The sequence below is a fragment of the Cricetulus griseus genome, chromosome 4, assembly GCF_003668045.3.
Source record: "Cricetulus griseus strain 17A/GY chromosome 4, alternate assembly CriGri-PICRH-1.0, whole genome shotgun sequence".
Taxonomy (NCBI): Eukaryota; Metazoa; Chordata; class Mammalia; order Rodentia; family Cricetidae; genus Cricetulus; species Cricetulus griseus.
This window is the reverse complement of record NC_048597.1, coordinates 46,694,483-46,720,934: the sequence shown is the minus strand read 5'-3', so window position 1 is coordinate 46,720,934 and position 26,452 is coordinate 46,694,483. Positions and strand designations below refer to the sequence as shown.

At 44.1% G+C, this 26,452-nt stretch overlaps 1 protein-coding gene across 1 annotated transcript; it reads right to left on the bottom strand.

Annotated features, from left to right (window-relative positions):
* Positions 1 to 5,044: 5,044 nt before the first annotated feature.
* On the bottom strand, positions 5,045 to 22,293 carry Tigit (T cell immunoreceptor with Ig and ITIM domains). The gene is made up of 4 exons (XM_027412657.2): positions 21,874 to 22,293; positions 19,854 to 20,183; positions 16,452 to 16,549; positions 5,045 to 5,466 (listed from the first exon to the last, which is right to left on the bottom strand). Exons 1-4 carry the CDS (start codon positions 22,109 to 22,111, stop codon positions 5,239 to 5,241), a joined length of 894 nt encoding a protein of 297 aa, XP_027268458.1. The 5' UTR covers positions 22,112 to 22,293; the 3' UTR covers positions 5,045 to 5,238.
* Between the last annotated feature and the right edge of the window lie 4,159 nt (positions 22,294 to 26,452).

Below are 26,452 nucleotides of genomic sequence, written 5' to 3'. Positions count from 1 at the left end.
TGCTCTACAATTCAAGCTGTCTTTACAGTGCTGTTCGAATCAGTGAACTAACAAGGGATGGTGGATTAGGGATGTCAAGGAAGGGTCCAAGTCAAGTCTTCAGGACCCACAAAGATACGAAACTTTAAGCTGGAGGAGCACTGTGGTAGCCATTTCCCCTCACGTAAGAAGCACAAAATGCCCCAGACAAGCCTGATACAATCAAAGAGACCTCTGCCCTAGAAAGTCGTTGGTAAATTACCAAGATGCCCCAATGACATTAAACATTGGTGTCTTGAAACTCTGTAACTCATCTAAGTTAAACTAATTTTTAGAAAATTCAGAAGAGATGCCAAGATGGCTCAGTAGTTAAGAGTGCTTACCGCCCTTGGAGAGGACTCAGATTTAGCCTCCAGCACCCACGTAGTGGCTCACAACCATCTGCAACCCTAGTTCCAGGAGATCCAATGTCCTCCACAGGTTCCTACAGACATATGGCACACATAAACTCATACAAGCGTGCACACACACACATAAATAAAGTGAACAAATGAATCTTTTTTCAAAATAAATTTTACAAAGATGAAGTATGATTTGGGCCTCTGTGACATCTGAGAGCACTGTCAGCATCATAACAACAATCACCTTGCACACTCTGCATCACCCACAAACTGGCAAGGCCTCTGCTGTATTTGTTCGCCGCACAATGGTGTGCTTTGTTTGTGGCCTGTCACACCGTGAACAGCATGTACACTATACAGCATTAATAGTTTATATACTCATCCACCCTCCCAGTTATACCATAGTCACAAAGACTCTCCAATAAAAACAAACACTTGAGCCTAGTTTTTTTTTTCATGTTCATACATAGCAGCAATTCTGAAACTTGAATAATAATGGATTTATCCCTTTAAAGGAAAAACTCACAAGTCCCCATTCATAACAGAAAGTCTGAATACTTATACTATGCTTTCTAATAAATTCACATATATGTACATTTTTTTTGCTATGAGAATTTCTAAATTTTCTCCGACATAACTTCCAATAAGCCTGTTTACCTTACAGATTCAAAACCAAGGTGACACATTAAACACAAATGATACTATAAAAGGAATGATTTTTTGCAATAACGATGTTAGTGTGTTGGACATTGCTTTTGTAAAGCTGTGTCCTGGCCCACAGTGAAGTTCTATGCTGCTGTTGATGGCCCGCCCTCAGCCTCCAGGCGAGTGTGTAAAGAGAAGACAATCTTCTCTGCATTTGCTGTTGCAGAATCTTTCATTCTTCCACTCACCTGGAGCAAATGAATCATTCATGATGGAAGCTTTTTTCCCCTGGAATCAACGAAATTATAAACAGAGAGGGGAAAAAAAAAACCAAAAAACAATGGCAGTGCCCTACTATAAGATCATCAGTGTCTACAGTATGTTTGACATTTTAAAAGGGTTATTTCACTGAAAACACAAAAATTTGTAGAAAGCTCACAAGAAACCTATGGACCCCACTGGTTTCCTCCCAGGAAGTTCTGTTCCACCGGGAACCCCTGAGTTAAGAGGACACCATGGGTTAAGCTGAGGGAGTATAACTCAGTAACAGCATTTACTTAGCCCTTTATTATTAACTTAGCAACAACTGCCTGACCTCATTCTTTTAAGGTCTTTTGAAGCAAATGTTACTGTTATTAATTTACAAACGAGATATTGGTAGTGAGGCACTGAGAGATCGAATAGCTGCCCACCAGGTGGCTTCATTACAGTCACTGATGTTGGGACCAGTCAGACCAGTTTCTACTCCACACTAGAGTCACTTCTCTTTCAATTGCTGTGAAACCTATTGTAATTGCAGTCCCAGAGAAGGGTCTTCCATGGTTTCTATGAAATTAGATATTAAAATAAGTCTTGTGATGCATGTTGACAACTTCTTGACAACCGGGGCCCTGTTGCTGTGAACTGGACCACTTGGTAACTTGAGATCACCATGGAAAGAGCTGGAAATAAGTAAATGGACAGTCTGCTTTTGACCTCATGGTTTGTCTTGATTAGAGGAAGGACAAAATGGAAGGAAAACATTCATGTTTCTTCCTGGTGGTAACACTGTCAAAAGATCCACAGAACCATCAATGCCTAGAAATACGGCAACAAGGTGAATTAGGAGCTCCAGCCAATTAAATTCCACTGGATTTCCTTTGTCACATTTGCCAGATCCCTAGATCTCCGTAGCCTCCTGTGGCTAATGGCCATCACATTGGACAATAGGTAGAACATTCCCACAGAAAGTTTTACTAGACAGCGGCAGCCTATGCCCCACCTCCCCAAACAAATTCCCTAACCATTGGGTTTAGTCTGACTTCAGAAAAAGCTCAAGTTCTTATTACAAGTAAGGTTCCCCTGGGCCTATTGGTGGCTGTGCTTTGAGGTGACAGATGAGATTTTACTACTTGAGACATGAAGCAGGACTAGAAAGAATCCAGACTCAAAACTGACTCCCCTCCCCAAGCTGGAAGACACGGTCTGGCTGCATATTAGATTCCTTCCTCCCTGTTCAGAGCGCCCTGCCAGGTGGCCGTTTGTGCAGTGCACACACAGCCTCGCTCCCTGCCTGCCTGCCCAACTCCGCCCTAATGGACTCGGTATGAACACAAGTATGTGACAAGTCACTCCTAGGGCCCAGAGGCTGAGATAGGACACTTCCTGAAATAAAATTGCAAGGAAAGTTGCTGTCCCTTCATGAGGATCAATGCTCTATGACTCAACATTTCTCAGTTTAATCTCGTGGGTTGTGGATCTGATTGTAGCCTGGTATCAGAGTATATCCAGGGAATAGTAATGTTTTCCTCCCTGAACGCCAGCTCCTATCGGGAAACTCAGGCGGACACCAGGAGAACTTGGAATCCCTTTCTGTCAGCACTTAAGTGCCCTTCCTTCAATTTCTTATGTACTTCACATACAATGTGGTAAGAGGGAAAGACTTCCTCAAACATTTTGAAAGAAGGAGAAAAAGACAAAGACCAACAGATATGAGGTTCACACTCCTGGTTCCAGTGTGGCTCAAGCTTATAAAAGTATAATGGGGCTCCATAAGCAAAATTAGATTTCCAGGAGCCATGTTTAGAAAACAAAAGGAAGCAGGAGAATTAGTTTGTAATAATATATTTTATTTAACCCTCAAATATCCAAAGGATCATTTTAAAATGCAATGAATATTCTTACATTAGGATGAGATAGTTTACATTTCATGATTCATATTGTCTTCAAAATCTGGTGTGTGTTTTAGACCTATAGCAACAAGTCCCATCTGGGATGATGCTCACAGCACCTGTGCTGGGACAGCCACAAGGAAAACGTGGCTACTGTCCTGGGCAGCATGTGTCTCCATGAGTCTGGACCTATGGCACTTGTCTTCTGTGGATCTTAGAAGAGAAACTAGTTCACTTTCCACTTTGAAATTTGTTTTCTGTCAAACTGAATCTCATTTTAGCAACCTGACCCATTTCCGACATCCATAGGCTCCTATGTATTTCCTCCCCACCCCTGTGGTATTTGTGTTTCCCAATTACAGTAATTATGTTACGTGACACCCAAATCTCAATACAGCCTCAGCTCAACATCTGTCTTCTCCAAGTCAAATCACCTCTCTGTTTATACTTACACTTAGTTCATTTCCAATTTGTAAGCTGTGTTCTACTTTCAACCAATTTGCTTTAGTTCTGTAAGACAAGTCCTGTGGACTGCCCCCAGCAAACAAATAAAATTCCATTCTATTTGTTCCCATCTTTCTTCTCAAAGGCAGGGGCTCTGGACCAATCTTAGCCCCTTATAATCCATCTGAGAGGAAAGTGATGTAGGGGTGGGGATTCCCAGGAGGAACGGGAGTCCACTGTCTTCCTGCTAAAGCTTAATTTAAGAGAGAGACAAGCTCAATTCTTTCTCTCTTAGATCTGTGCCTGTGAAAGAAAACCACTCACAGGTAAATCCAATCTCTTTCTCATTCCTCCAAGAGATATGGGCAAAGCACAAAGTCTTCAGATCCAGCCTAAGAGCAGGCCAACATAATTTAATCGAAAACACGCCATGCCCAGCACGAAGAGGTTAGGCAACAAGGAAAGAGGGTCTTGTTTTAAAACCTCAGTCACACACCCTATTCTTTTGTCTTCAGAGACAGTCCTTATTTTAAAGATGTAGACTTTCCTTTTGGTGGCAAAAAGTTTCCATTCTCAAAGCCCAGTGGCAGATTGATCCAGAAGAGGAAGGTCTACGTTGGTCCAGATGGAGGGTGTGGCTTCCCAGGTGCCAGGGCGTTTTGGCTTCCCAGGTGGAGGGGAGTTTCCAGAGGGCTTCTGTGACCTCAAAGATTGAGGAGCCTGGCATTCTCTGAACCAGCTGTTCTAGTAGATTCTGAGCTCAACAGGCCCAAAATGCCCATCTAAAGAGAAAGCCTGACATTCATTGGCCAATGGGTGCCAGGACATTTCTCACAGGATGTCAACCTATACTACCTTGAATTCTTTTGTGTTCCTAGGAAAATACCTCCTCCTGACAGGCCAGCCTCATCAATCTGTGGAGACTTCACCACACCCCAAGGGCACAAATCATGAAGCCTTATTTCCTAGTACATCTTATTATAAATGTCTTCTCACTTTGTGAGAGTACCATCCTTGAATCCCCATAGAGGTCTGTGTTTTGCTTCATTCATAAATAAATGTCTTGAATGAGTGAATCTTGGTAAAAAAAAAAATTAAAAATAAGCCCAGTGGCCATTCTTGCCATCTGCCTCAGCACCTGGAGCTAAAAACTCTGCCTGAGTTCTTAGGAAGAATATATTTCCCAAAGACACAAGAAGACCAGCTCAGATCACTAAATTCGAAGCCAGATCAATGGCAAAAGCTGTTAAGAACACTTGTTCCTGTGGAGGATCCAGGTTCAATTCACAGCGCCCACACTGTGGCTCGAAGCTGTCTCTAATTCCAGTTCTAGGAGATCTAATTCTTTCTTATGACCTCTACAAACATCATCTATGTGTCGTACACATATATGCAAACCAAACAGTCATACACATAAACTAAAAATTAATTTTCAAATGTCCATTTATAATCATGTTACAAGCTGTTTACCTTGGGTCTATCACAGAGAAATGGAAGAAAAGGATAGAAGAAATGAACTTGAAAAGAAGTTGTCTTTCCTTCATTAACTAACTACAGACACACAAACACACGGGGAGAAAGGAGAGAGAGAGAGAGGAGAGAGAGGGATAAAACTGTTCTTAGACAGTCTTCGCTAGGACGCTGAAGCTCTCTAGGCTTCGGTAGCCCAGGACATTGAAGTAGTCTCGTGGTTCAGCATAGTCATCTTCCTCTTCACAGAAGCCAGCAGGGGCAGCTTCTGTCTGGACAGGCCCTCCAGGGGATGAGAGAATCCTGGGGCTCATTTCCTGGGGCTCAGCTGCCATTCTCCCAAGGCCACTTTCCATAGACTGGAGTCTAAGAGACTTCTAGGATTAAACAAAGTAAATACATGGGGATGTTATGCAAAAGCTGCTTTACAAGTGGACACATGGCACAGAGTTATGATCGCTTCTCTTCTTCTCTTCCATGAACACACACATGCACACACAGATATGCATTCACATATACATACACACGTGCACACATACACACATACACAATACACACATACACACTTATACATGCATACATACATACACACTTATACACACATACACACTTATACATACATACACACACACTTATACACACATACACACTTATGCATACACATACACTCACATACATACATACACACACATACCCACACTCATACACACACATAAATACACACTCACACCTACACACACAGAAGCAAACTTGTGTTCTTATCAGTACACAATCCTTAGCCTTTAGCCCTTAATTCCCCTATCTTGTTGTCGCTTTTTTTCTTTGTTGGTTTTTAAAATTCTCATTCAATATATTTTGATCATATTCTTTTCCCTCCCCAACTCCTCCAGCATGGCCCATGAGAGAATCCCAGCAAGCTTGAACTCAGCTTGTCTCCATGGCCCCACCCTGCATCTCCTGCCCCACACTACAGTCTGCTCCTACTAACATTATCCCTTCTGGCTAACAGCACAGGCCCTTCAGAAACAGGGAGGTCAATACCAAGTTCCAATTACCCATAACACCCTTGATAGCTATTCTTAGTTGTCAACTTGACTACATCTGGAATTAACTAAAACTCAAGTAGCTGGGTACACGTGTGAGGGATTTTTCTTAATTAAATCATTTAAAGTGGGAAGACCCACATTTCAATCTGGATATTTTTAGGCAGGAATTTCCACATTTAATCTGGGCCACACCTTCTGGTGGCAGCCTATATAGAGGATGTGGAAAAAGGAAGCCTGTTCTTTTTGTCTGCTTGCTCTTACTCTTGCTGGAAAGTCCACTCCTTTGTTGGCATTAGAGCTACTTCACTAAAGACCAGTGAAGCAGTTTGCCTTGTGAAGTGAACAAGTACATTCTTGGACTTCCCTTGGTAGACCACAAAGGCTGGACTAGCTGCACCACAGCCTGTAAGCCACTCTAATAAATTCCAGGATATGCACGTATGTATGTATGTATGTATGTATGTATGTATGTATGTATGTGTATGTATATGAAACAAATGTACATGTAAATATAAAATCTCATATATATGTGTACACACACACATGCTATAAGTGCTATTCTTCCAGAGAACCCTGATTAATACACACCCTACCCAGTTTTACTCCATCTCCTCTTGACGACATCCTTACCTGCTGGGGGAGGAACAAATCTCCATATTGGTCTGGCTCACATTTCCTCTTACTGCTAGACTAACTTTCCACAAACCTCCACACAAAGATTTTTCAAAAGTAAAAACTGAATCTGTCCATAATTCTGCTTAAAACGCTTTGATGCCCTCTACTATATAACAGAGTGAGTGATGATGAACACCCTGGAGGATCTGACTTCAGATGATTTATGAATAATCTCAAAATATAGAGTTCTATATACAGATATATTCTTTTGGGGAGAAAATCAGTAATTCATTACATTTCCCAAAGGAATCTGTGATATCCCAAACATTCTGTGTCCCAGCCATGCCCATCTCTCTGGCTTCATCTCCCACTATGTTTCACAACTGACATGCTCAATATCTGAGGCACAGAGAACTGCCGTTGCAACACTGCTTTGAGATCAGCCCCAGTGAACTCTTTCATCTCCACTGTAGCTATGCTGACACATCTGGTTTGGGATGAGCTAACAGGCACAGGCAGAGTCCCTTGACCAAGGACAAAGTCACCAGTTGCTCAGATTCGTCTCACTCTGCCTCCATTCTCCTTTGACCATGGTGCCTCGCCTCTTGAAGCTTCTCTGTGAAGGACAGTTGATTTATCCTTCTGTCTTCAACAGATTCAGAAGTCCAAGTCCTCTAAGGGAAGTGCTATGTTCCTCTTTGTAATCTCAGAACCCATATCAGATGTTCAAACTATGTATGTCTTAGGACATAGACATGTGTCAAGTTGGACACACACACACACACACACACACACACACACTCCTTTTTAATACAGCCCCATATAAAAGAATCCAATTTTCCAATTCAAGGTATAATCCCACAGGCAGGAAACTAAAGTTGCTTTCATTGAGACAACACAGAGGGTGAATGAACTCTGTTCCGTGACGTCAACCATAGGATCCATGTTAGAATGTCATACTTGAGACTTGTGATAAAACAGGGAAACTGGAGAACATCAGCCACAAGTAGTGTGGTGGCAGAAGTGCTTGATAACATTTCAAAGTTGGCCCACCTTATGTATCTAAATGACAAAGTCACAAAGATCCAGGAGCTTGGAAAACAGGAGCAACCAAGGCTCATGGAAGAGAGCTTCACTACACCCTTGGCTTCCAAGACAGAAAATGCCACCCGACTGGTACCAAGCCCAGGTGTGTACCAATGTAGGCAAGAAGGTAGAGGAGGGAGGTTAGAATGGCCCTGTACATGTGTTCGATGGACAGATGCCAAAAGCTAAGGGTGGTGCCTCACTACAAGCCTTGAGGAGTTGGGTATTGAGAGACACCATAATCTCAGAATAAGTACACAAGTCATTGGTCTCCCCACTCCCATTCCTTCTCAGTAAGAGTGGCTAAACTTTAACATGAGTATGAAGAAGAGAATGACTGATGGCTCATGCTGGTGCTGTGTTCAAAAGGACTCAGACATCCCTTGATACAATACAATCCATTTTTAATATGGATACTCAATTATTTCTCAGAGCTAATTATGACTTTTTGTGCTTATGTGTTCTTATCCTCATTCTCGGTAAGGCTGGCCACTCTTTTTTTTTTAATTTTAAGACTATTTTGAGCTCTAAAAGTCCTCTGGGAAATGCAAATATTCCTGAGACGGGTCCCTAAGCTGTTCCATTTCCATTCTACCCTACATGGAGACTCTATAATTGTAACCAGTGTAAAAAATAGGTCTGAGATTAATGTACTAACATTGTCCTAGGGAACCAAGTGAGACTACAGAAATTGCAACTGAGTCCTCTTGGGACAAACATTGCTTTCCAGGAGCATGTGAGGAGAATGGACAGTGGCCGGTGGGGTTGGCAGAGTCATTGTCCAGGATTTGAAACACGTGACTTTTCACAATATCTCTTTGGCAAATAACTTTTATTCATATCATACATATACATATATAATAAACACTTGCTTATGCTATCTTAAGATATGCTGAACATGTCTCCAGTAGAGATGTTGTTCATGTTGAGCTTTCTTCCCTCCTAACCTCAAGCACAATAGGCATTCTCTGCATCTGTCCCACATAATAAGGTGATGGATTTCTGAAATTATGAGTGCAGGAATTGTCAAAGTCACCCCATCACCAGCCCTGTCTCTATAGGCTGTCTTTTAGCATCCTTCTCAGGAGCCACTGGTTTAGAGCAAGTCCTCAATAGAGGCAGTCATGTAAATTCTGGTGTGAGTGGCCTGGGTTCTCAGAGGAAGGCTAGTGAGGGAGGGTGGAGTAAGGGAATGCAAGCATAGCATCAGCATCCCTGGTTTCCATGATGTCCCTCCTCCACAGACTGATGCTGAAGCGGAGATGCTTCTGCAGAATGGGATCCCTGGCAACAACCAAGATAAGGGGACCTCTGAGTAGTAGAGAGAAGATGATGATGTTTAAAAAACAACGTAGATACAGCTACAATGATGGAAACTACAAACACCTGCCCTGTGGGGATGTTAAGATGGCTCATATAGCACAGTGATCCCAGGATAAATATAGAAATACAAACTACAGTAGGATTTTGTTGGTGTGTGTGTGTGTGTGTGTGTGTGTGTGTGTGTGTGTGTGTGTGTGTGCTCATATGTACACTTCAAATACTCCCAAGAACACATGAGTGAAGTCTAAAGCCAACCATCCCCATGAAAAGTCTTGATCTTTTGTCCAATTTTCAGGCATAAGAACAGTACTATATAGATACAGCATATTTATCCCTTGGCTTCAGCCTCAACATTCTCTGTAGTCCTCTGTGCCCTAAGAAGACTTTACTGCATGCACTACAGCAGTGGGCTCACTTAACCTCCATGCAGAACGACAAGGAAATGAAGGAACAGAGTGAGAAGAAGGTATGTATCCCCCCCCCCCGCAGCCCTGCAAGGTGGGCCTTGAACTGATTGTGACAGGAACAGCACTTCTCAACGTGACCCTTCCATGTGATCCTCTCCTCCCAAGTTCCAACACTCACCCTCACTCCTCTCCTCCCAATACAGCACATGGCTATCTTCCCTTCATGCTTTATGTTCTCTCTATGTTCAGATTAAAGTATCTGTGACCAACTCAGTTCCAGAGACCTATGTGTTCCCTGATCATTCCTTGAATAGCGTTTTGAACAAGAAGAGAACAAGCCCCAGAGGCTATATCCAAAGTACAAGATGAGAGCAGAAAGGATCTAGACTAGCAGGCAACAATGAAGGTGTCAGAGAGGGCTGGTGAGTGGCACTGTGTACAAAAGGAACAACAGGACTTGAGACCTGCTGGTCTTTTCCTCTTTCTCAGTCTCCATTACTACCAAAGTTAGTCTGGGTACCTGACTAACATGAAAATTAACCAGCCTTGTATCCTTAATTGACAGATACGTTCTGCTGTGTCTGCAGGGTCACTAACCCCTTTATTCCAATCTGAAGAATGCTGGTGATAACAGAAGACACCTGTTTACCAATCACTCTCACTGTTCCAGCTCACAGGTCATGTCTTCCCTGCGGTGAACCACTTCTCCCATCCTCATCCTCTCTTAGATGTCTCATTTTATGATCATGTCTGTCAGGATAGCAATGATGCAACAGAAAACACTCAGTGTCATCCATAGCACAGCCACAGCTTAACCACTGCTGGTCCTTGGCTCCCTGTTCAGCCCATTCTGAGTAACAGAATGTTACTCAGTAACAGAATGTGGTCAGTAGCCACATCTCTATGAGTCAGGTCCATCAGCAGCCGCGTTGTGCATCTCATAACCAGGAAGTGAAAGGATGAACCATGATACAAAAAGAATTTTGCAGATAAGTTGGGCATGATAATAAGAGGCCATACAAAACTTTCCAGAGAAGTCAGAACTTCTTCTAATGTTTGGAACCTGTCTAGTCCCTTTGGCTCAAGTTAGCAAGATCCACAAGGTGTCCAGAAAATTGCCTGGGGGAGACCTGAGTGTCAGACCTGAGTGATCTGTCGTTCACTGGGGGGAGCATAGCTTTGCTTCTGCTGCCAAGACACGGTCCCCACCCTCACTTCAATCTTATCACTTGAAGGTTAGGGTGAAGCACTTGGGGCTGAGCCCTCTTCATTTGTGGATCAGGTTTGAAAACATAATGTATGTGAACCCCAACATGATATATTTTTTTATACTTGTATACTCGGTACTGATAATGTACGTGAACTCCTCCGACATGATGTGTTTTTTATGCCTGCATCCTTGGTACTGATAAGAAGGAATAGACAGCAGGCTCATCAACACAGAAAAGGGCAGAATTTAAGTTGGAAAAGATGAGGTGCAAGTCCAAGTTTTATAATAAGTATGAAGATTCATAACTCTAGAAGCAGCATCAATAACAGTACAAAACTATGCATAATGGGGGTCACAGCAAGAGTATAGAACTAAGACATTTTAATGATGAAGAGCTGTGAAATCCAAGGAGACCATTACAATGGCAGTTTGTACAATTTGTCCCAACTGTGGCATGAAGAAAGATCTTCATAGGATTAAAAAGTCAATGTTAAGTTAGAAAGAAAAGAACAGTGTGGTCCCCCTCTAAGTGAAAGAGAGGCCATGAACTCAGAGTGAGTGAAAGAGAACTCTCCCTCCTTAACTCAACCCTCACCTAACCCTCCCTAGGCCTCTTCTGTTGTTTGGTCCAGCACCCATCTTCTGTCTGTTTGGTCCAGGCTTAGGGAGGTTAGGTGAGGGTTGAGTTAAGGAGGGAGAGTTCTCTTTGGATGCTGGCCAGAACTTGGGGGTGGGGTGGGGTGGGAATAAAACCCAGCAGGGGACTTGATCCAACAGAACCAAGAGACCAAGAAGGTAGCCCTGCCAAGTCTGGACTTCATAGTAAATCTTAGAATGAAGATACAAAATACAACATCAAAAACAAATTCCTCTGCTGGTCTGAATGTCCCCTTCCCTTGAAAAAAGATAAAAATAAAAATATGAGGGTTAGGGAGGTGGCTCAGAAGGTAAAACTCAGATTGCCAGCACAGATGCACAGGTGAGTGGGTGTGTAACCTGCCCACTACCGTTACCACTCTGAGGCAGAGACAACAGATGCTTGGAGCAAAGTGCCTAGCTAGACTAACGGAATCTGTGAAAGACATTGCCTCAATATTTAAGGTAGAGAGCAATTGAGGAAGATACCTTACATCACCTTCTGACTTACACACACACACACACACACACACACACACACACACACACATTCGTATAGACACATCTGAACTTGAATACACATATGAAGCAATATACATGTATACACAAAATAAAGAAGAAAAATAGATGAAATATTAGAAAACGTTTGAAGAAATAAGGTATCTGCCAGTTGAGTAATTTTCAGTCTTTGGACTGGGAGCAAGATCCAGGAGAAAATATCCCATGAGGAGAAAATGAGCTTTTGGGCTAGACGTGGTGGTTCATGCCTGTAATTCCAACACTTAGGAAGCTGGGGCAGGAGGATTAAAAATTCCAGGCTTGCCTGAGTTATATAGGGAAATCCTGGGTTTGGAGGGTTGACGGGCATGAGGTGGAGAGGTATTTGTGGTAGAGGTTGTTTCTATATTGTTTTTATTTGTTTGTTTTAAAGCAGCATTTGGGTACAGTTTCTCTGGAGGAAATTGCCTCATGTGATACTTTAGAGACTGGTAACCTACACAGAGTTTCTGGGTAGAAAAAATAAAGTTGGAATTCAGAAACTACCATGGAAGGAAACTTTTGAGGAGACAAACAAACAAAACCACTTGAGGCCTTTCCTTCCACTGACAACCTCAAAGACTATACCCTGGGAGTGAGGAGTAGCAGGAATTAAAATCCAGGCCCAAGGCCGGTGATAGTTAACCTTGACTGTTAGTTTGATGGACTTTAGGCAGACTTCTGGGTGTGTCTATGTGGGCATTCCAGTGAGGTTGTATTGAGTTGGGAGGACATTTCCTGAGTGTGGATGGCACAGTTTTGGAACTCTTTCCTGGAATAGCATTCTGACACCAGTGAGAATGGAAGAGAGGAAATGTCACCAGTGGACTGAAGCCAGGACAGCTCCTAAAGGCCTTGGTACCAGGTCCAGCTTGTATTCTCTTTTTATACTCTAAAACCACAAGGTGGAGTGGAAAAGCAAGATTTTACAGAAGTATGAGGTAGACAGTAGGTTGTTAAGGGCAATGACCCATTGTTTTAACTGCTTCTCTAAGCCGTTTTGTTCCAGATAGCGAGTGATGTCATACTTGGCATTATGAGTAGTGCTTTAAGTAAATCACTAAATAAATCAGTACCTCTAATAATTGGTCTTTTCTATGTTATTCTACTTTGGCACCATCCCTGTGGGCAAGGATACTTGGTCAAATGATAAGGAGAAAGGGAACGAAATACCAGCATTCATCTGGCTTTGCTTTCTGACTATAATAATCAGCCACCTCACACTCCTGATGCAGCCCACACCTTCCCCATCAGCAAGGACTATACCTCTGTGGTGGTTTAAAAGAAAATGGCCCCTATAGGCACCTAGGCAGTAGCACTGTTAGGAGGTGTAGCCTTGTTGGAGTAGGTGTGACTTTGTTAGAGGAAGTGTGTCACTAGGGGTGGGCTTTGAGGTCTCAGATGCTCAAGCCAGGTCCAGTGTGGCACTCTATTCCTGCTGCCTGTGCATTCAGATGTAGAAATCTCGGCTAAATCTCCAGCACTATGTCTGCCTGAATGATACCATGCTTTCTACCATGAACAAACCTCTGAACTGTAAGTCAGCCCCAGTTACATGTTTTCCTTTATAAGAGTTGCTATGGTCATGGTGTCTCCTCACAGCAATAGACCCTTAACTAAACAACCTCCAAACCATAAGGCAAAATAAGCACTCCCTTCCTTAAGCTGCTTCTATGGAGCACTTTATCACACAATAAAGGAAGTATTACAGCCTGTCATTGCTGATTTAATTCAGGTGACCTGGGATCGCTCCCACCTGAAAATAGTCATCAAGCACTTTATCACACAATAAGGAAAATATTACAACCTGTCATAGCTGCTTTAATTCAGGTGACCTGGGATTGCTCACACCTGAAAATAGTCACCTACTAGCTACAAAGGGCGGGGCATAAGAAGATGCTGCAGTGCTTCCTGGGGAATGTCCAGCATGCCATGAAAACTACCAGGCAAGAGAAGAACATATGACTGGTAAACAAATAAAAACGGACATCAGAAAAAGCCCCAGAGAGGGTGCCTAACTATCCTTTTAACAGGATAGTTAGGCACGGAACAGAATAGCTGATAAATGTGCTCAAAAGTTAGGAGGGTTGAAAGGCTATAAACCATTGAAACAAAGAATAGATATATCAAAGGAAATATTTGGTAACCTGAAAGGTAAGCTAGAAGAAAAGACCCACCACAAAACTCGGTGATACAAATGGGCAGAAAACACAAACGAGACTAGGAGACATATGGAAGAAAAGGGAAGTGCGGAAAGTCCCTGCAATGAGAGGTCCAGAAGGAGAAGAAAGCAAGAATAGAGAAGGAATATATAAAGAGAAATGGCCAGGATTGACCCCAAAAACTGACAAAAACCATCAAACCACAGACTGGAAAAAAAACCCACTCGATCCAAATCCCATACAGAATAAATACAAAGATAATGACATCTAATTATATCATTGTACGAATGCTGAAAACTGAAGACAGAAAATGTTAAAAGAACAAGAAGGAGAAAAGGCATTTTTTAAAAAGTAAGGATAAAACCCAGTTTCCAAAAAAAATATGAAGTTAGACAATGGGATAATATTTTCCATGAGCTAAAAGAAAATAATGACTCACACAAGATTCTACACCTAGTAAAACAACATACCATGTTTACAGCAATAGGGTAAACAGGTTTTAGGAGAACAACAACAACAAAGAACCAAAATAATTCTTTGCCTTTGCAAAAAACACTGCAGGATGTTCCTCAGGAAGAAGAAAAATGGCAGCTAGAAGCCTGGACAGGGAGGCCAGAAAGAAGAGCAATGGGAGGGGTGGACCCTGAGGCATGGGAACTCACAAAATAATGTGAGTTCATGTGTGTGGGTCTAAAAAATGGAAAGGACTAAACGGCAAGGTGATGATGGAGCCACGTGGTGGAGACAGAGAGGAATAACTGCTACGATCTATGGTTCTTGCATATCCCAGGAAGTCACAGGACACTGGTTATTGCTAATATAGCAGAACTTGAATAAGTCCAGTTGCATTTTATAACACCTAATATAATCACTAAAAGAATAGCAGAAGAACGCATCGCTAGCAAGTAGGTCTTTTATCTGATAAAATGAACCTTACTTCACAAAACAGCAAACTGGGGTGGGGGAATGTACAGGGGAAAGTACAGCAGCTATGGAGTTGAGGAGATGGCTCAGCAGTTAAAGGCACTTGTTCTTCTTGCAGAGGACCCAGCACCCACATGGTGGTTCACAGACAGCCATTAGTTCCAGTTTCAGGGGATCTGACGCCCCCCCTTGGACTTCCATGGGCATCACTCATGGTACACAAACATATGCACAGGTGAAACACCAGACATATAAAATAAAGTAGATAAACCTAAATACCAAATGGTCAGTCCTGAAATCATTGATACTCAGTAACATTATGCAGATTGAGCAGGTTGTATTTATGCACTCAGGAATATATGTAGCACCAATTAAAGAAAAAGAGGGAGTCAAGGTGAGATCAAGGTGATAAGGAAAACTGGAGAGCTAGAGGGAGGAAGGGGAAAATGATGTGATTATGTTTTAATTTAAATATTTCAGTTTACTTATTTATAAATAAATGTCAAGTACCTAACCTGGAGAGTAGGCCCAGGACCAGCAAGATGAGGTTATTGGGAAACATGGTGGGAAAGTGAAGGAAGTTTCAGAAAAAGTAGAAAACGGTTCATGATTCTCAGGCTGCATTCCCTAAAATGTTTTCATAGTGGACTGAAGTAGATGAGCTGGGCTAGCTTAAAGGGCCCAGGCATCCAGACCAAAATTGCGAACTCTTTATTTCATCCCAATCAGTAGCTACCATCTTAGAACACAGCAAGAATGTTGATACCTTTCTCCATTACCAAGAAAAGCCTGATACATGACAACCATGTATCCCAACTTTGTGACAGAGGACCAAACTATAGCCCCCATCTTACATGCAAAGCAATGGAGATCTTGAAAAACTAAGTAACAAGCTTAAAATCATACAGTTAGTGCCCAGCTAGAAACTAAACCCTCCCTCTGGTTCCCTTCCTTGACTCTTTCAGACAATGGCCTCTTAAACTGAAGTCAGCAAATGTCTGATTTTGATGTGTGTCTTCAACTTCCCAAATTCCGAATGCTAATTTCTCAACCTACAGTAGCTTGGGGCAGCCCAGCACAGCCAATGAGTTGTGAACTACAAAAGCCCAGAAGACAACCTCTACAATGCACCAAACTCACAGTGGGTGCAGTCTCAGAGCAGTGGCTTAGGGGACAGGCAGGAACTAGCAACTATGCCGGACAGAGAGATGGACAAGATAAGGGTTGTCCTTCTGGGAACTCCCAGCCTGGAGGAAGGACCCGAATGAACGTAAATGAAGAAATGTGTTAAACTGCAGAACAAGAACCATGGGAAAGGCACAGGGAACAAGGCCAGAGATCACATCTGGGGCTCTCTGAGTAGACAGGGCATCAACAGTCACCAGGGTGGCAAGGATAGAGGTGACTCTCCCTTACCTTTCTAGCCAGTACAGTCACTCCTGTGATCATTAAGCAGATGAGTCCTAGCACAGTGGCCATGGCTCCTCCAAGCAATGCAGTCTGGGACTGAGCCGCTACAGGGAGAACAACACAGGGGTGAGTGACACAGGCTAGGAGCAAAACTGCCTTCTCTGGGGAAGCCTCGATTCTCTCAAAAACCAGTGCCAGTCATGGAGTGCATACCTATGAGCTAGCCCTTGAGAGTCGAGAGGCAGGCAGATCTCTGATTTCGGCCAACCTCAATTGGGGCGCTGGAGGCCAGAGGTGGGATTTGCGAGAACTGTCCTCTGTTGGAGTCTTCAACCTTAACTCTCTGGTCAGCTGAGCATCTCCCTGGTCCCCAGGGGAGTTGGTGGCAGATCTCCCATGGAGTGATGCACCTCATGTCCACCTTGGACTACTTTTTGTAATCCTTTCCCCTAGTCAACCATTTGTTTTCAGAACTCATGAAATGAAACAAATAGTGCATCTACATGGCAGCTCCCAACCATCTATAACTCCAGTCCCAGGGAATCCAAATTCTTTGTCAGGCCTCCACAGACACCAGAACCAGGAGCCACACAGTATAAATGAGGCCAACACACCCACACACATAAAATAAAGAAACCAATAACAGATCTATAATAAAATAAATGCAAAAGGAAACTCAGGGGGTGAATTTTTCCTTTCATCATTCATAAGCGCGCGTGCGCACACACAGACACACACACACACACACACACACACACACACACACACACACACACACATCCATAGTAGTAAAAACTGGTTAATACAAAATTGAAACCAAACTATGGAAAGGAAAAGCAATAACTTTTCACCTCAGCCCTATAGCCCAGATCTGAAACCCTGGAAGGAGTGAGGCTCTTGCAGCCTCACCCTCTGCTGTTTTCTCAGTCTTGCTACATAGTAGATGCTAAATAAATAGCTGTGGTGTGTTGAAGAATGGTTTCTAGGACATTTTCTCCCACCTTTCCCTCTTCTCCAGGGACCCTGGCAGGAACCCCAGAGTCCTGGGAAGACTTGAAATAAGAAAAGGCATGGCCCCACTTCCCTGAACTACAGGTTTCGATTGTAGAAAAGAAGACTATGGTGTCTGAGCCCTTAGGATAAAGACCATGCCTGCCACATCCTAGGTCCCAGCATGCTCCTCCTACTCTAAGGACTTGGTCAGTGTAGGCCAGGCTGGCCCCCTTGATGGACATAGCCAGGCTCACTCAGGAAGAAAGGGGATAGAAGACCACCGTGTGGACACTGCATGGTGCAGAGGGTCTGGAGGGCAAGGAGAGGACGTGGACAGAAGAGGAGGGCAGAACCAACGGCAGAAACACCTTGCAAGGCCAAGTTACTACTGGGCTCTTCAAAGCTGAAGGGTGAAACAAGCAGCTAGACACATGGGATTTTAGGAAAGATTATGACAACGAATGTGATTGGGTTTAAGGGTGAGTTAAGGTAGAGGGAATTTGGGATGTTAAAATTGCCAACTTCACTAGCAACTTTTGGTTTAAAATGAAAACACTCATTCTTCCATCTACAGGCATGGTTTCAGAACAAAGAGTTCAAGGTCTTTGAAACTGTAAGAGCCTCAGGGCAGCGCGCAGGTGTGGAAGGAATAGAATCTGCAGTAGAGATTCGGTGTTCTTTGTGGTATACCAGAGATTGAACCCAGGGCCCTGTGCATGCTAGGCAATCACTCTACGGCTAAGCTACATCTCCAGCTCTGGTCAGAGAACAGTCTCTATAATGCAGTTACTAGGGACTTGGGTCAATATTTGAGATCAGTGTCAGTAGGAGAGCAGGGAAAGAGTTGATGCAAACAATTAGAGGAGGGTTTGCCTTGAGGTAAACAGCTGACTCCTTGAGATCAAGAGGGGAATTTCACTGGACCACTGGTGTTCCCTGGTGTTTACAATTTCAGAGGTGGTGGAAACACTCGGGCTGGGGTAGAAGCTGGAGAGGGGCACATGCAACAAAGTGTTTTGGCCCAAATATGAGCAAAAACCACACGGCTTCTGTCTGGCTTCTGGTTGAGAGGCCTCAATCTATGGGTCCTTCAGTGTGGTGAGAGGCTCTGGGAAATACCACATTGGGGTAAAAAGCCCACACTTGTCACAGCTACCACATGCTGAGGCCTACTGCGGCCTAGCTCTCCTGTCCTCTTTAATGTGAAGCCTCTCCTGAGTCAGTGTGACACACAGCACTGTCCCAAGATCTTATTTGTAACCACTCATGAGATGATTACTTACATGATAGGCCCAAAATACAAGAAAAAATTAAATACCACAGATATCCAGGACATATCACAACATGTAGTCTCAGGCTATGTGAGTCTAGAACCTGGGCTCCTGGATACTTATTGTATTTAATCTATGATGGAGCCAGCCAAGAAGTAATATTTAAAAGGAAATTTAAGGTAAACTTTTATCATTTTGATGTACATATTTTCTTAAGACTCATGAAACTTAAACTTCGACGTAAGTTCAATGTACATATGTTCTCTACCTAAACTCCAATATGACCGATGGTAAGCAGTTCTGAGTGTAGCGTGTCATGGAGCCAGACCTCTGTGTTGACATCAGCTTTCCACCCTGAACAATCCCAAGCCTTAATTAGCTTCTGCCACCATCAATCAGGTGGGAATCACACTCATGTCAATACCTAACATGGCACTTGCTATATTCCTGAAACTGTACTTTGTCTTATAGTAGGTTGTCCAACCCCACAATAGCACCTCATAAAGCCTTAGACCCATCCTCACACACAGGTGAGAAAAGTGATGCACAGGAATTAAATTCCTGTCTGAGGCCAACAGCAAGGTTTGGACCCAAGTTGTCTTGACATCAGAGGCTGAACACTTTATTACCCTGCTAAACTATCTCTCAGATGTGCTTTTAGTAATCCTTTCCCTCAGTAAAACTGGCTCATATTTGCCCAAAAATAATCATTATGAGAATGTTTGGAAGCTTTGAAGCTTCATCATACGAAGGTGAGTGAATATTATATATTTGTACTTGGGACAGGCTACGCCTTATTTTAAATCAGCTCTGAAATTCAGAACTAATTCTAATCTGCATGACTGATACTAAATCATGTGCCCTCATCCATGGGTCTCATCAGTTTAGATAAGGTGTACTTCCTATGCAAAATCAGTGGTTGTGCATGAGACTCAGCGGGATGTTTCCAGAACATATCAGATCCTAGCTCTGCCCGCAAGAAGTTCTGATTCATCAGCTTGAGTTGCTCTGTCTTTACCATGTCCCAAAAGTCCCTCCAGTGAGTTTGATGTGTTCCAAGATCGAGACACTCTACCTCCCAGAGTGTCTCAGGATAGTGTTTTCTCTGTGAAAGAAAGTGGTTTGCCACTTTCAAAGGACATACCTGAGCTTTCTTGGACCTTCAGGAATATTCTCCCCTTGTAAATCCCATCAGGATAGGTGTGATAGATGCAGAAGTACTCCCCCGTGTCATTCCTTGTCAGTGACTGGAAGGTGAGGCCTAGGCTAGGGCCTGGAACCACCCGCTCACTGAAGACTGAAGAGACATACCACCCCTGGTCAGCACTGTAAACCGCCAGAAGCTGACCCTGCTGCTCCCAGTTGACTTGGGTCACTTCAGCTGTGTTGGAGAAGAAGTGACACTGTAAGATGACAGAGCCACCTTCCTCTGCAGAAATGTTCTCCTTTGTCTCTATTGTGCCTGCTGTGGCTCCTGTGGGAGAGGGAGAAGCACACATGAAGCTCTAGCCAGCAGCTGCCCTTCAACCTTCCTGAAGAATCCCAGGGTGTTTAGAAGCCAGAACTGGCTCTAGGAACAGAGTCTATAGTCTGCAATCTATCCTGGCATTCCCCCACAGAGACTATCATTGTTTCCTCTTTCCTTCATTTCCAGAGACTATCCTTACTTACCATACCTGTCATTCAAGGCTCCAAGTCCCGCCCCCGCTGCTTTCCAATCTCCTTGTACTCTCTTCCATGTGCTCTATTTTCCCATGTACTCTATTCCAGCCCAGCACTGCTACTTCCAGAGCTTGCTTCTGCCTCACTCTGTCACTTTCACTGTTTGTCAGAGCTATGCCCCCACGCCCCTGAGGACCCCAACTTAGAAGACTTCCCTTTCTCACCGCCTGTGCATTGTAACACCTTACTAAATACCTGGCGTATTACCACATGGCTCAGCACTTTGTCCACTCAGGACATTCTGTGCAGCTTCCTGACTAGGTGGCTGATTATTTTCCTGAGCTTATTTAATCTTCCCACCTAGGATATCAGCCCTGTACCCACCTATCTTCTGCTGCTCTGCAGTTTCCAGCAGTCTAGACTTGTGTCTAACCCTGCCCTTTGAAATAGAACTGAGCTATTTGATTGCCATTTGGGATGCCAGGAAAAACCTTCAGGAGAGAGAGAGGGAAAGAATCCTGGGGGAAAGGAGACTTGGCAAGAAACCCTGCTGCTCAGCCAGGAGTAGTATAGATGCTTTTAATCCTAGTACATAGGAGGTGGAAGCAGGAGGTTGAAGCATAGTGAGTTCCAGACCGGCCTGGATAACATAGTGAGTTTGAGACCAGCTTTAGAAATGTAATGAGACCCTGTGTCTGTCAAGAAAACAAAATATAGTAAAAGAGAGAGGGGAAGGGGGACAGGGAAAGAAAGGAAAGGGGAAGGAAGGGAAGGAGAGGAGAGGAGGGCAAGAAAGGGGAGAAGAGAGGGGAGAGAAGGGGAGAGGAGGAGAGGAGGGGAGGGGAGGACAGGAGAGGAGTGGAGAAGAGATGAGAGGAGAGGGCAGGGGGAAGAGGAGAAGAGAGGGCAGGGGAGGAGAGGACAGGACAAGACTCTCCTAGCTGAAAGCATCTTCTCCCCCTACCCCTACCCCAGCTCCTCTCCACCTTCAGAGCGATATAAGTTCAGCCTTTAAATGACTTTGCAGTATAGGCTTTAAATACTTTGTTCCTTTCCCTCAGAAATGTGTACCTAAGACAATAGAAACAAAACAAAATTAGGCAGTGGTATTAGTGGGAGACCCCAAAAGTGTGGGAAGCAGGTATTTCTGATTAACAGAGAGCCAGCTAGAATATTTTTCTAGAAGTTCCTTGGAAAGAGAAAGGAAATGGAGAGGGAGAGGAGTGGGCTTCCAGGAAGTTTCTTGGCTTCCATCCCTGACCCACTTTCTCGTACAGCTGACCAGTCAGAGCCCCCAAGCCAGAGGATCTACAAAGGCCATCCCCTGCAATTCCAAACACCCCCACACCCCGTTCCCAGAGACTGCCTCTTCCCTCAAGGTCACAGAAGGCCGCAGAACCACCCGACATACATGGGTGTGACATGTACTCAGCCTTCTCTACCTGAGCACCCTGGCCTCTGCCAAGCCCTCCTCCCTGCCCTGCTAGGCCTGCAGGCCTTACCTGAAGTGAGGAAGGCAGCCAGTGTCAGCCCCTGGACCCAGATCAGGAACAGCCAGCCATGCATGCTTCTGACCAGAGGGCCTCCAGGAAGCAGATGTGGCCTCTCCTCTGACTGAAAACTGGCCCACTGCAGGTGTGAGGTGAAACTCAGCCTGTGAGAAGAGGGTCTCGGAAAAACTGAGCTAGGTAAGAGCAGCGTCAAAACAGATAATGTTCTTGGCAAGTACACAAACTGCATAGGGTGAGCCACAAGAAAGGCTGTGAAGGAAACACAGTGAAAAATAAACAAAATGTGTGGTTAGAGGTGTATAGCTCTCCGGTGACTCGCAGTAGTCTGTTGTTTGTACGTTATCTTCATGCGCTTCTTGAGACAGCAGCTTTTGTGAAAAGCACTCAAGGGCATCTGGTGACACACAGGATTCTGAGGAACTATTTCTGATGAGTCAGGCCCCCTGACATTGCTTTGCTGAAGAATGTGCAGCCACAAGAGAAACCGTTGTGGGCACTTACGGGACTGTCACTGGATTTAAACTCTAGTGATTAGGGACAAGCCACAGGTGACACAAAGGCCCTGGACCAACAGCTACTCTCTCTACGAGGAAAGCCTCTCCTTAACTCTTATTTCATTTGTGCTATTATTACCCAGGTTTGTCTCTACTTGCACTGAGGGTCAGCTCCCCTAATGCAATAGAATTAGCTGAGAGTACAACAGTAAGTTTTCCTGCAAGCTGTTGACTCCAGGGGAGTTGAAATATAGCGGAGTGGGCCTCAGAGGTGACCAGGAAAGGCATTAGCCACGCTTATCTATGGCCCAACTGTTGACCTGTCTATTTGCGTTATGTTTAATTGGCAACTTGACGAAATCTAGAATTACCAACAAAGAGCAGAGCCTCTTAGTGAGGGACTATCTAGATTAGGCTGGCCTGTGGGGGAATACGTTGATTGCCTTAATTGACATGGGGGGACCAAGCCTGAAAGTGGTAACTGTGTAAGGGCAGAGAGCTAGATGATCATTAGACAGACATACTTTTGCTTCCCTGTGCTCTTTGACTGTGGATGTGACATCAACGGCTGCTTCAAGTTCCTGCCACCTTGTCTCTGCTACCATCGTAACAGACGGTAACCTGGCATTTCTAGCTAAGACAAACTCTCTCTCCTCTAAGTTGCTTTTTGTTAGGGCAGCAGCAACAGAAGTGAAATAAAAGCACTTTTTTTCCTTTCTCCCTCTTTTCCTCCATTTAAAACTTCCTGAGTGCCCAGCGAGCATCAGGCTCTCAGGATACAAGAGTGAGCAAGCATCAGTTAGCTCTCTAACAATTGACAAGGCTTGGTCTCTGTAAAGCCACTGGGGAGAGGAGATGGAGGGGACACACTTACTTGTTGCCTTGGCTCTTGACAGAGATGTATCAGCCATGCTCCAGGGTGTATGGAAAATCTGCACTCCCACCAGGGGAGACATTCAAAGCCCAGTGTCCTGCCCATTTCACCAAAGTGCACAAATCATTGTCAATGTCTAGGATTCTGTTCTTCTCTGCATGCAGGCTTCTCTGTCTCAGATCAGTTTCTTCACTTGCCTGGGTTCTGCAGATCTACACTGTGACTCAAGTGCACTTATGCCCCTCCTCCAGCCCCTTAGGTAAGTGTGTGCCTTCCCAGCTTCTCCATATCCACTCAAGTCCAAATAAATGCGTATCCCCACCACATTTTGTTGTTGTTTTGATCTTTCGAGACAGGATTTCTCCATGTAGCGGGCTTTTCTGGAACTAGCTCTGGAGACCAGGCTAGCCTTGAACTCACAGAGATCTGCCTGCCTCTGCCTCCTGAGTGCTGGGATTAAAGGCCTTGTGCCACCACCACCTGGCTTCTCCACTACTTTTTAATATCCAAATGCCTTTCAGTCGAAGTAGCGGTAAGACCCAACATGTGTCCAGGGAAGACGCTGGGTCTGGACCAGATGCTTGCTGCCAAACTTGGTTACCCAGGCAGACAAACCACAGCTATAAGGGCAGGTAATAGCAGTGCACAAAAAACAACTACAAAAATGAACAGTCTGCTTTTGCATAATGATGTGGGTAGAAGCCAAAGAAATTAGACTTGTCCTGTTTAAGAAATGCAAAAACTGAATAGATGGTTTTTTTAAAGGTGAAATTAAACCTGGAGATATGGTACAGCAGTTAAGAGTGAGCACCACCAAGCATGATCACTGGGACCCACGTGGTAGAAGGAGAGAACTGACCCCCACAGCTTGTCCTCTGACCTCCACATTCAGCCAGTGGCGTGTGTGTACCCTCACACCTATATGCATACGTACAAAAATATACGTGAAAAAATTTTAAGACTTCTCTGTTGTGGCTGGAGCAATGGCTCAGCAGTTAAGAGCACGTGCTGCTCTTCTGGGGATCCCGACCGACGCTGGTTCCTGACACCTGTATCAGGTGGCTCACAACTGCTTGGAAGTTCAGTTCTAAGGGATCAAATCCCCTCTTCTGGCCTCTGCTGGCACTTGCACACATGTGGCATACACTTACACAGTCACACACTCTGTCTCTCCTGACTATTGGACAGAGGACTATGTAGCTCCTGTCAGCCTCCGTGCTGGGGTAGGGGAGGAGGTGCTAGGGGAGGATTTCCTATTTGCCTATGAAGGGGCAACAAGTGCTTGCCTAGCTGGGCAGTGGTGTCTCACTGCTTTAATCCAGCACTCCAGAGGCAGGCAGATCTCTGAGTTCAAGGCCAGGCTGGTCTACAGAATGAGAGCCAGGGATACATAGAGAAATTCTGTTTTGGAAAAAAAAAAAAAGAAAAAACCCTCACAAAAAGATGTACTTGCCTAGATATAAAACAATACCCAGATATCTGTTCACAGCCTCTGCCTCTTCCTGAGTGAGCTCTGAGCCCCAGCCAGTTCCCTAGGACCACAGCTGAAAACCTGAGTCTGCAGATGCCACCTCTCTGAGGGAAAGGGAGCCCAGGGTGGCCATGCTTTCCACAAGGCTTGTGACTTGTACATGGTTCACTCAGCAGTGACTTTGGGCTTCAGCTCTCAGGAGCCCACCCACCCCCATCCCACCCCAGCTTAGAAAAAGAGACAGGAGCTACAGCCTCATCTAGCTGTCTTGTCCCTCAGGTCCCTGCCTCTAACCAAAAGGAAACAACCCTGCAGATACAGAGGCCAGGGGCTCTATTCCTATCATGTGCTTTCCCTCTATGTCCCCAGGACTAGGGTCTCCTGGTAGTCCCCCCTGCCCCTCGCCCAGCTCCCCACCCTGCATTGTGGCAGACAGCAGCATGGCTTCTACTTCCCCTGCCCTCTGCAGGATGTGAAAAGAGACCAAACCACTGTCAACCCTAACAAGAATGTGCCTTGTCCACCCATCACCATTACAAAATTACCTTGAGATGGTGATGTCTGCCCAATGGAGTGACCTGAAGCAGCCTCAGAAAATCAGAGACAGTCAGGCATCAGAACATCACCATAGATATCCGTACAGAAACACAAATGGGATTTTGTCGATGGGGGAAAGAGTTGGGGTCAACTCCTAATACAACGTGTGCAAATGGGAAGGAAAGCGAGGGAAACGGAGGCCACAGTGCCTGGAAAGCTGCAAAGAGGCAACCTCGGTTAAGTGGACTTCTTCCTAAAGTGGACTAACAGGTTTGCTGCAGGTGACAGTGGACAAAGGCCAGACACCACCTGAGAAGTGATGGAGGAGACAGGTCGTCGGGTAAGCAGGTTCTTGCTCAAGTGGTTTTTGCAGGGTTCTTGGCTAACACTGGATTTTACAGGAGAGCACAGGGATGAGTTTAGAAGGTTCACAATCGCCTAAATTTGGTAAATAATCATTGTCACTGTATATCCTCACACTAATAAGTATGTTGTTAAAGAACTCTAACCACCCATTACCCCCATGTGCCTTTGAGATTTTTACCCCTGCAATCTCATTCCTACTTCCTACTCGATAGTCATCCAAGACAACTAGTTCTGGGATGGAGGCACAAGTGGGCACACTGTCCCAACAACCCTTGATCACCAGGTGCAAGAGGATGGAGAATGGCAAACCTGGATGTAGGGACCAGTCCTTTAAAGAACAGGTATTTCTCTGTTACTTAAAACATACAGATGTAAACATAGAGGGAATTTTCCTAATTAGTTTCATGAACTGAAAACTAATACAAAATGATGAAAATAATAAACACTAAAAGAAAACCAAATTTAAATCTTTCTTCAAAATATTCTTTTTAAAAGAATCTTTACACAGACTCAGGAACATATTAAACAAAACATACAAAATAATGTAGGGTTCATTCTAGGATGCTGAGAAAGATTTAAAACTAAGAAATCAATTAATATTAAATATTGTATCTGTATTTTAAAGCACATGGACATTTCTTTTTATTATGATAAGAAACCTGAAAAAACAATAACCATGACTCATTTTTTAAAAAGCTCAATAGAAAAAAATGAATGCATTCTTTCTTCCTTTGCATAATTATGTACACTCAGTTACCTCCAAAGCTAATATCTCTTTTGATGGCAAAACACTCTAGGTATTTCCACTAAAATCAGGAATGAAATTCC